The sequence below is a fragment of the Lissotriton helveticus genome, chromosome 12, assembly GCF_964261635.1.
Source record: "Lissotriton helveticus chromosome 12, aLisHel1.1, whole genome shotgun sequence".
NCBI classification, from domain to species: Eukaryota; Metazoa; Chordata; class Amphibia; order Caudata; family Salamandridae; genus Lissotriton; species Lissotriton helveticus.
In genome coordinates, this window is record NC_136073.1 from 803,423,352 (window position 1) to 803,435,333 (window position 11,982).

At 41.4% G+C, this 11,982-nt stretch overlaps 1 protein-coding gene across 5 annotated transcripts in view; it reads left to right on the plus strand.

Moving 5' to 3' along the window:
• BNIPL (BCL2 interacting protein like) overlaps positions 1-11,384 on the plus strand; it is a 181,719-nt gene extending 170,335 nt beyond the window's left edge. For all 5 annotated transcript variants that reach the window (XM_078671445.1, XM_078671449.1, XM_078671447.1 and 2 more), the window contains one exon: positions 10,758-11,384. In XM_078671445.1, coding sequence (XP_078527571.1) covers positions 10,758-10,782 — 25 coding nt within the window. In that variant the 3' untranslated portion in view covers positions 10,783-11,384. The remainder of the gene's footprint in view (positions 1-10,757) is intronic.
• Positions 11,385-11,982: the final 598 nt, after the last annotated feature.

Below are 11,982 nucleotides of genomic sequence, written 5' to 3' on the forward strand. Positions count from 1 at the left end.
TACATATCGCCTGACGCTTTTCGAGGTTAAAATCCTCCACCACCACAGCAATTATGTCCTAGGTAATTACTTGCCTTGACGATTGTAGAACTCCCATCTACAGTTACTGACAGATATGATGCTGATGAAGTCAGCGTCTTCCTCTATCTCATAGTGATGATGAACCCAATGTCAGCTACAGCATATGGTATCCCAACCACGGATGGAACCAATTCTACTGGAGGATATGGAATATCCAAGACACTTATGTATGCTGCTCCACTTATAGGCGAGAGGTATTCTACCCTTGCAGCATTTGATAAACACCATGCCTATTAAAGGCCAGATGTATCCGCAAACTCACACTTTGAGACATCAGACCATTACAGTCAAGGATATCACCTAGCTCTATTTTGTGACCTATACTACACATTTTATAGGCTATAGGTATTTCCCCACACCCCAGTCATTGGCGGACACCAATCCTATTAAATGTTTATGTTTATGATATTTGTAGAGCGCGTACAATTACCCATGGGCGTCTCGGCGCTAAAAATGCATTGTTGTTTCACCCTGATCAGAAAAAACAGAAGTGTGATATTACTGATTGAATAACCACGTTTTCAGTTTTTTTCTGAACTGAAGAAGAGAAGGGCATGTTTTTATGTGATTTGGAAGGGTATTCCAAAGTCTAGGGGCCGCAATTGAAAAGCGGCGATCACCCCAGGAAGCTGTTCTACTACGTTGAACCACTAGTTGGTTAAGTGAGGTAGATCGGAGGGTTCTCGATGGGTTGTAGGGAATCAGTTGATTTTTAAGGAAACGAGGTCCTTGATCCTGTAGTGTCTTATAGACTGTGCACAAAGCTTTGAATTTTACCCTGTTGTGGATGGACAACCAGTGGTAGTTTTTCAAGGTGTCTGAGATTGGTGCAAATTTGGTTTTTTTTGACAGTACGCGAGCAGCAGCATTCTGCACGGTCTGTAATTTTTTGGTGACTCTGCTCTGAGCATTGAGCAGCAGACCGTTGCAGTAATCTAGTGATGTCAAAACAAGAGTAGTGACTAACATTTTGGCTGCTGAATCTGGTAGATACGGTATAATTTTTCTTACCGTTCTAAGCTTGAAGTGAGCGTTGGCTGCCACCTTATTTGCATGGGCCATGAAGTTGAGCTGGTCGTCAAAAGTAACACCTAAGTTTCTAACTTTGACCGTGGGGGAGGGAGGTGTACCTAAGGCCGATGGCCACCATGCGGCGGACCAGGCTGGTATGAGATTGCCAAAGATAACCACCTCCGTTTTATCGGAGTTGAGCTTCAGGCAATTCCTTGCCATCCACTCATCAATAGCGATCATCCCATTTTGGAATCTCTCTGCCACCCTCTGTCCATCACCCTTTATTGCCAGCACCAGCTGAGTGTCGTCAGCGTATGAGGTCAGGCTCATCCCGTGCGATTTGATGACACTTGCAAGGTCCGACACATATATATTAAATAGTGTCGGACTTAGGGATGAGCCTTGGGGGACCCCACACGGTAACGACAGGTCGGCCGACTGAAAGGGGCCCAGTGTGACCGCCTGGGTTCTGTTGGCCAGAAAGGAGGCAAGTAAGTCCCTAGCAGTAAGCTGAATGCCCATCCTCTCGACACGGTCGACCAAGATCTTGTGGTCAACCGTGTCGAAATGCATGCGTTATCCCCATTTCCCAGCCAATGACTGATTCCAGGACGATTACAGAGTGGTAGCATCTCCGCTCTAGACTGCTAGATGCAGATCATAAGAAAGGGGTGTACACTCCTCCCAGTCACTGGAGGATAACACTACGAAAATAGGCCAGGAGTGTCCCTCACCTCCAAAGCTTTAACAAACTTAATTTGAATTATAGGAGAAGGGAATCCCCTCACCTCATATTCTTTTGCTGACACAATGGCAATTATTTGTGACATTTGTCAACCATTTGGTTTATTGTCCCAATACCATGGACAAAAATAAAGTGGGACCAAAATATCAAGACCTTAATATCAAGGACCAAAATATCGTGAAGGTAAGTGCATGTAGGTTAATATGGATTTACTATTCCTAACTCCACATCTATAGTGGCCTGCTGGGGTCAGAGTTCCCAAACAAATTTTATTTAATTCACCATAGAGAAGCGGCCCCAGAGAGACTTCTACACTTTTGTGAGCATGCTACCACCTCCTCTGAGGTCTTGTTAACTTTTCAATGTTTTGCGACCAGATTTTGGTAGCAAAATATTGATACTTTGCATACCGATTTTTATGGTTGCAAATGCTGAATTGGAGTTTTTGCGAAAGTAAAAATGCTTAATACACATCTCATAGGGGCATGCAGATATGCTTAGGATGTGAAATAAAAACCAACAAATACAGAGTGGATCAAAAACGTAGAATTACTGGAGGAGACGCAGCGGAGTAACAGAAATAGTGTAGGTATGTTCAAAAATTGTCAGGAGATGGGTTTAGAGACCATTGTTGAATAATCAAAAAATAGGCAAGTCTGAGGTGCAACTGGGAGGTTGTTACAGAAACTTGGTCCATGGAAGGCTGATTGCACACGCCTACTTTGTGACTCTTTGTAAACTTCCTATATAGTGGGCCTGGAAATGTGGATGCCAATGAGCATAGTAAATTAATACTTTTATTGTGTGATAATGTCCCCAGAAGAATGTGGGGTGCAGCCAAATGTCACGTTGCCAGTCTGCTACTTGCATTATTTATTTTTAAAATAAAACAAGAAATGTATAAGTAGTTATGATCAAATTTTGCAGAGATTGGAGTACAAATTTGTGTTATATTTGTAACTATGGAATTTTTCAATAAAAATACTTTATAGTTTAGATCATTGACTGAATAAATGTTATATTTTATATATAACCACAGTATTGTTATTATTAATGCACAGCGTTAGGGGAATTTTATGATAAGATTGATTTTTAATCATTTTGGGTTCATTTTTCTCAAACTGAATTACATTGGTTTATTGGCATTTTAAAATAATAAGCAAGGCATTAGGTTTACTCAGGCGGAATGCTCACACCAAGAGTCCCGCTGCTAGTACTGTGCACTTTAATAGTGTACTCACTGATTCATGATGGACCACACTGCAGACCTTAAGAGGACTTTCATACGCGGGCTGTACAAACGCAGTTAATAGACTGGATGGGTCAAACTTTCAAAGAAAGGTGGGGAGATGAGCTGCTAAATTAAGAAAGGTTTTGTTTAGGGTAATTGGCAGCTCTTGGAGACCAGTGAGTACAACGTTACCATGTTAATGCGACACAGGACTTGGACCTGAACTTTGGACTAGAGTTTACCAACGGCAATTGGTGACCACATTGCAGACACTGACATACCCCAGTTGATTTAAGGTTGACTGTATTACCCACTTCCCCATTTGTTGATGAACACCCTGATAATTATAGGACTAGGATTTCCCAGCCAATAAAAAGATACCATACTTATTCTGTGTCTCATTATCCCCTACCCTTAGTCAGAGATGTCACATTTATCCATTTCAACCGCAAGAAGTCAGGCATTTTTATAATGAACAGTTCTTCTTTATTGAAAATAAACATATGTTTTGTAAGTAGGTTGGTAAACTTGTGGTTTTAAGTAAGGCACATTCTTTAACTGTGGCATTTGTTCAAAGAGAGGAAAGCCACATAGTAAGGGTGTTATATATGTTAAGGGCCCCGTTCAGTGATTTTCATGGCTCATAATTTTCTTTAAATAACCTGTTAAACGAAGTGAACTTGATAGCACCTTTTTTAAAGGTCTATTAAGGCAAGTGTAAATGCGTGTTTTTCTACGAAAGCCCAGTCCACTTCTATGCTGTTAATGATCCATTTCTTTAACAGCTTTACAAGTCGGATGCTCTTTGTAGCACTTTTCCTTAATATTTCAGATTAGCATAATATTGGTCATAGTGCCTTCCTTTAAAAGAGGAGTTCACTGAACAGCCTACAGCTGTCTTCCTTGTTTGTCTTTTATCTGGTCAGTAATCATTAGAATGATCTACCGGAGAATATTCGAAAACTTGGCAAAATTGTGGTTTTCAAAAAGATGTACTTTTTTAATGTGCATGTAAAACCTCTATTTGATCTGATGCATTTTTCTTTCAGGGATTAGACACCTCATGTTCGAGTTTTTAGTACTGGAAAACATTTTGGAATTACTTTGCCATAATACTTCATGAAGCACCAACCCTTATTTATCTGTTACTTATTTCCTAGTGGTTTTGTCCGCAACACTACCTCGACCTTTGTATGCCCAGGTTTAATATCTTCACTCCAAATATGCCACAAATAAGACCCAAATCTCTCAGTCTTCAGATATTTTACCCTCAGTGTGCTTGATGGATCCGTGTACCATCCTCTTTTTGTGTTTTAGCACTGATCAATAAGTAGTCCTGAAACAAGTTAGCACTTTTGCAGCAGCAAATATATTCTTCATAATATGTTGAAAGAACAAGGTCATGGTTGTCAGGCCAAATGGAATCCTAGAAAAATGATAACCTTCTGAAGGTATTGAAAGGTATCAACTGTTTGGGTTCTTCCTCCAATTCCACTTGGTAATATTCTGATGACCGATCTACCACACTAAACTATTATGTCTTCCCCAGGTCATCAATGTATCAGCAATGTTGGGATGGGGTTTCTCAAAACCCTAAGGTGTCACGTTTCATTTAAAACCCAGAGGGGCCACACATTGTGAACAAGTTGTGTGGTTGGTAGGAGATCACGATTTGACTTAACTATTCCAAAGCTTACAGTGGTTCTAGCACAATACTTTCCTCCAAGTTGTCCAATTCCGTGCACACCGGGTCCGGAGCATTAATAGATATCTTCCATATCTTATGCACAAATGGTTAACTACTACTTCTCAAAACCGTTCTGTGCCAGAACCAGTAGCTTGCTATTCTTTTAAGCCAAATACTTTCGGGTGCAATTTTGTTATAGCCTCCAATTTGATACTATTTGTCACTTGTATTACTAGTACACCACTTCTACAACTTAATACAATCTTATCCTCTACAACCCATCATAACTACATACACCTAACCGCATATCCCTAGGACTTCGACACATTTTGAGGATTACGAAGTGGCCTTTGAGTAGAAACCTCACAAACTCCTGTTTTCACTCCAGCATTACTTGACATTATCCATAAAGCTGAAAGAAACCCCCATCGAAACCAGCTGAGGTTTTCAAGCATTCAATTGTCACAATTTTCTGGCATTCTACTGACCTGTTTTTATTTCCCAATTTGTTTCTTGAACGTTTGCCAAAATAATTTACACTCCTTCCCCTTTTTAGGTTTCCCCTGCACAGTATTTGCGCTGTGCTTGTGAAACTCTTGTAAATAGGAAAAATAAATCTTAAAATGGTTTGATCCTGCATCACTTATTTACTTGCTTCTCACTGGTCAGAGCTTCCTCCTCACCGCAGATTCTTCTTGGAGCTTCCTGAAGTGTCCCTGCCGTGGAGCATAGACCAATGGCCGCAGGCTCCTGCAGATACTCTTTTTTTAATTTTTTACCAGCACTCTTAGAGTGCATGTGTCTACAGTCACTCTCCTTCACCCACGCCCTCTTCCCGCTCTTTGTTGTTTTAAACCTGCACCCTGCCCTTCTCCACTCTCCATTTTAATCCTCCCCGCCGTCTCCCACTCTGTTGTTTTTACACCACCCTCCTCCTCTCTGTTGTTCTTATGTCACCGCCGTACCCTCCTCCCACTCTCTTTTGCTTTTAATCCACCACCCCTTTACAATGTTTCAACCAACTCCTCCTTCGCTCTCTGTTTCACACCCTGTTTTATCCCACCTCGCCCTCCTCCCACTCACCGCTGTTTGGCACCCTCCTCTTTCTCTGGTAGCTTGACCCCCCCTTCCAACCCCCACGCACTGTTTTTAAAACATTCTGCACAGCAGTGCTGGCTGCTATGCAACATGGCTAACAGGGGGGGAAAAGTGCTATGCCACAGTCAATGGAGGCCACGTCATAGTGCTTTTTTTTCATATAAAGCATGTATAATATTGACAAAGCCAATAGATTGTGCATAGTGGAAATCTATTGACTTAGCCAATGTTTGTTATTATTCACCTTACCTAGACATATTGTAACTATTTTGATTCCTTGGGCAAAGATTATGACATTGTTCATTCTGTGATCGCACACCAGCCATAGCTTCCTGCATTTTCGGATTACCAGTTTTCATTATCAGTTTGTCATTTATGTACACATCACTAACCTTCTTGAATTTACCATAAGAGGCCCCACTATGCAAATAATCGACCAGAGGTTTCTCTAAAATCCTGGATGAGGGACAATAACTTATATTTGTCAATAATAACCTTACATTTTGTCTCAAAATACTGCTCTGATAACTGTTTCTTTAAAAAAAAACATGTTCTTGGTCTTCACTTCCCCCAGCTTGATCCTCTTCAACAAGCAGCTGAAACTTTCCATTTTCGAAAAGTTTAATGACAAAGGAATCCTCATTACTCATATGATATTTTACCACTGCTGCTACCACACGCAAAGGGAAAATATCCTTCCCCTCTTCCTGTGGTATCACGGTTTCCACTGCATTGCCAGAAATGGTAGAGCAACATAGGCCTCCATGTTAATCCACGCAATTGAATACACTAGTACCATTTTTACAACACATTACATATGCTTCCTCTGGCTTCCTCCTGCTAGTCAGTGTTTCTTACATTCTCTTTAAGCATACCATATTTATCGTGCACCAGAAAATTCTGCATTAATGTGCGGGAACTAAAATTAAAGGAACACTTATGTTACTTATCAATTTGGGGGGGTGAAACAATTCACTGCTTATTCCATCATACTTTAAAATTTTATTGTTGCCAACATTTTTCTCTTTTCTTCCATATTTTGTTACATGCAAAGATATAAAGCTTTTGATACCGACCCACTTGTACTTCACTTGTTTCCTTAACTCTCCTTACTAGTGCCAGCAGTTCCTCTCGTTTGTGCAGCTACTTCTATTTTGTTAACCTGTCTCCTTCGACATTACCATATATCAGGAGAGTTAAAAGTCTAGTCTAGGTACTCTGTTTCCGTACCCACTTCTGATGCACCCATGATTTATGCATAAGTGAGCACTTCACCTGGAAGTCATTCAGTGGTTTTACAGTTTAGTCTTCCACATTTTACATCTAATGCAGTTATATGTTAGAGCCGTTCTAACTCTACATACAATTGCTAAGCGGACCCACTCTCCTTGATTCCATACCTGCTGCTCATATTCACATTAAGCAAATGACAACACATGCTCTGGAGCAGAGCAAGTAAGCACCAGAATGATTTTTATAAATCACACTATTTTTTTCAACATTTCCAGGCACTTTCACTCTTTAACCATGACATATGTCATGCAATGCTAATCATGCTGTCATCCATGCAACACCCACTGCCCTATTCCAGATAATTATGTTTTCCATTATCATTTTACTCAACTCCAGTATTTAACACATCCTGGTGAATTAGTTTAGTTTTTTAAATCAAGCAAGGCTGTGGCGTTAGCACATGGAAGGAGCTCTGCCCTTCTTATTTAAGCTTACTTATTTTAACTTTTAACATCTTAACACATATGGATTGTAACATCCCAGTGACCTGCTGGTTTGCTTTAAACTTGTGTACAATTTTTTTTATACTGTTGTCCATTGTTATTGAATCAAACGCGGTTTACCCAATTGGTTTCCACAAATATTTCTCAAGTAGTATGAGGTATCAGTATGCTGGAAAGTTTATACTTTGCAATTAAAGCTTTGATCATCATGGTGAAATCTACCTGCTCTTAGCAGCGAACTAGTCAAAAAGAACTGACCTTTTCTAAAACTAGAACCATGAGGCAAAACAATTGGCTGAAGTGAATGGGAGGAACTCAAATCAAGGCTTCTCCGTTTGGTCAAACTATGTAATCCTGGTAAACCTGCACCCTTTTTCTTAATATACACATAAAAGCCAATCATGTAAGACTTACTGCACTGCACTGTAATGATGCGCACATATAATAAATAACCATTTATATAGTGCAAATTTTGTCAAACCCGCCGCATGTGAAAGCTCGGAAGAGTTCTCACAGACCTTATGCGACGAGATATCATCCTTCTTTGAGAGTAAAATCAATACCATATATGAAAAAATAGTGGCTGTCAATAATAGTACGAATGGCACTAACAGGATCACATCTCCAAACCTGCCTAAAGATAAAAACAGTGCAAGCCCCATATCACACTTTCCTCTCATTGAAAGTGCTGACCTCCCTCATCTCATTACTCACATCAAATCAGGGTCTCCAAACGACCTCCTTCCTGCTAAGATGGTTCCCCCCCTGATCCCTCTCCTGGGCCCCTTCATACAGAATGTCATCAATACATCTCTTACAAAAGGACAAGTCCCAGCAGACTGGAAGAGGGCGGTGGTAAACCCAATACGCAAGAAAGCTGCTTCCCCATGGACCGACCTTTCTAACCTGCGTCCTATTTCACTCTTACCATACATCAGTAAGATAGCCGAGAAGCATGTGAACACCTACCTGTCACAACATCTAGAAGCGACGGAGGGCCTGGACTACTCCCAATCTGGTTTCAGGCCAAACCACAGCACCGAATCTGCCCTCCAAACAGTGACCAATAACATCAGAATGGCACTGGATGGGGGCAATTCTATGATTCTGGTGCTGTTGGATCTCTCCGCCGCTTTCGATACGGTGTCTCACAAAGCACTTCTTGAGCGACTAAAAGACGTAGGTCTGGAGGGTATGGCACTAGCATGGATGGAAAGCTTTCTGTCAGGGCGTTCTCAAGAGGTTAGGCTGGGCTCCCACAAATCCATCCACAGGGAGCTCAATAAGGGGGTGCCACAGGGCTCTTGCTTAAGCCCTACACTTTTCAACGTGTATGTGGCCCCCCTAGCCAACCTAGCAAGAACATTTGGGTTTACACCAGTGTCATACGCTGACGACACCCAACTCCTCTTTCCCTTTAAAGAACTGACACCTGCGATAAAAAAATCTTTCGCAGAGGGAATGAGAGCAATATCTGTTTGGATGTCAGCAAACTGTCTCCAATGCAATATAGGAAAAACGGAGGTCATGCTGTTTGGACAAGCAGTAACACATTGGACACCGGATTGGTGGCCCCTGGAATTAGGTCCTGTTCCCAGTCCCAAAAACACAGTGAAAAACCTAGGAGTGTTATTAGACCAAACACTTACCTACAAGGACCACGTAAACCAGGTGGCGAGCACCTGCTTCCGAGCCATCGGAATGCTAAGGAGAGTGTTTCCCTACCTGCCAGACTGCCATAGAAAAACACTAGTGCAGGCATTAGTTATCAGCAGAGTGGATTACTGCAATGGCCTTCTTTTGGGAGCAAATGAAGGGCAGCTTAAAAAACTGCAGGTAATCCAGAACACGGCAGCAAGGATTGTCCTCAACGTCCCCCCCAGGACTCCCTCCCTCCCACTGCTGACTAAACTCCATTGGCTACCAGTGAGGAAGAGAGTGCACTTCAAGACCTTATGCACAATCCACAAAAGTGTGATAGGCAAAGGCCCTAAATATCTGACCAACATCTTCCTGCCACACGCCCCTGGGCGAACCCTGCGCTCTGGTAGCCAGCAGCTTCTGCAGGTGCCTAGAATAAAAAGGGCCAGACAAGGAGGGCGAGCCCTGGCTTATCTTGGACCAAAGCTTTGGAACTCCCTACCCCTTGAGATGAGATCATTGACCAACCATCTGACCTTTCGTAAGGTCCTAAAAACACACTTATTTCCCCAGTAACTGATCCCCCCTCTCTCATAACGCACCATACAACTCTTCACTACCACCCAAGGCTATTCTCACTGGCAAAGCGCGGAGATACCCCTCCGGGGGTCTAGTCTTGCGCTATAGAAGAATATAAAATAAATAAATACCAAACTAAATTGTTTCTTGGCTCACTCATAGCTATGTCATCCAGACAATCTTTTTTTACATCTTTCTAAGTTATTTCTGGGAAGTATACCTTTTAATAACTGAAACTCGACGTAATTGTGTAATTTAATTTATAGCAATAGTAACCCAACAAATGTCAAAAAGTGGTAAACGATTTTTAATTTTAAAGAGTCTTAGTTACATTTTACCTGGCAAATGACCATAATTATTTTCGTGGCTTGGCTCATATACTGCATCCTCTCTGGTCTGACTCGAGCTCAGCTGAATAAAGTCTGTAACTTGCCAATCTAAAAAGATGATGCAAAAGAGAATTATGATTCGGAACTGCCTATATTCTTCTTTAAACATGGGACAATAAATCCTGATTACACATATTATCCAACAGTCATGTAGACATAAACATCAGCGCAGCAGTAGATTTGAATATATGTTCATTTCAATTGTGTGGTTCATCACAATGTCAAATTTGCTAATTCTATAACTGAAAACTACTCCCGGAAGAAAAAGTAAAGCAGGTACGATATTGTTTGCTTTCGTGTTGCAGGTAGTTAGTAGTCCATCATTTTTGCGCCTCTCTGCACATTCAAAGAAAAGAATTGGATTACATTTTGTTACTTACCAACAAGCAGCCTCAAAACTGTATCTGCAATTTGAAGGGGTATACTCTCTGGGACTGATTTCACAGAAATAATGTCCTTTGTCTGTGAGTGTGTTTTCAGCTGGTGCTAATCGGATGAGCTTCTTGTGAATGATCATATGTTGAAAAATGCTGACATTTCTGCGTTTTCCCCAAAGGTTGGACCAGGAGCTGAATGGCTGATCTCGCCGAAGAAAGTACAATATTTGAGAGAAGATGAAAAGTCTGTTCTAAGAAGTACTTCATGGGGAAACAAGTTCTTTACTCCACCAGATTAACTTAAACAGTGACCGCGAAAAGGAATAAATACACTTATTGCGTTTGAAAACTACAGGAGAGCTATACAACAAAAAGGAGAATTTCAAGATATTTTCATCACCAATCACAAATAGATGCCAGGTTGACTTGAACTCTGGTTTCCACTGCCATTTTTATACAAAACTAGCACCATTTACCTTGTGATTTTTATGGCCCACAAAAGACTACTGAAACTTGCACGCTACACATTTTCTTACCGAAAGCAGAGATGCTTCAGTGGCCAGAGGATTTGTGGTTTATTCAGCTAAATCGTATTTTTGGTTGTAAGCTTTTACGACCTAGAGACATTGGTCTAGTCCCTCGGACTTTTGTAGCACAACCAAAACAGATCCGTCCCTTATGACGATGATCAGTCAAATTACAATGTACGTATGTGTAATCGCAAGTCTGTCAACAGAGGACAGAAGTTGCTTGTTGAATTCATTATGATTGTATTTACAGTGTCTGAAAAAAAAAAAATGATAAACACTTATTTCTGTGTGTTAAAATTTCTATTTTCTTTCAAAGCAGTTGTCTCGAAGCATTATGCAGTGTTTTGAATTCTGATTTTTTTTTTTAAACCGAGGACACAAGGATACAAAATCTGTCCCTTTCTCTCCACAAGTGCCCTACTGACAGCTTGAGCTCCTCCGGCAAGGAATAAAGATAGCGCAACCTTTCACAGACGCTTTAAAACAGAGATGTATGAGGATGTGTCAAGGTTCCCCGTCCGACTGCCCATTGGGCACACTGTGTGGCCGTAATTTACTGCAGTCAGATCGGGGGACGCAGATTGGGGTAAGCGATGTCCGGAGCTGAACGCGCCGCTGTAGTGATCTGAGAGAACACAGCTGGCACGAGAAAAGACTTTGAAGTTGCCGGCCTAGTCTTCGCAATCCTTTGAAGGCACGAGGACCGACTCAGCAGTGAAGTGCATTGGCAGTGTTCGAAGCCGTGCACTTCACCAATGGTTTGAGAGAGAGAGCTTAGGAATTTAGTAGTCCGTCAGGGGATAGTGTAGTGAAATACTTTTGTAGAAGCAATCTAGGTTAGTCTGCGTTACGTGTACGACGTAAAGACAGATAG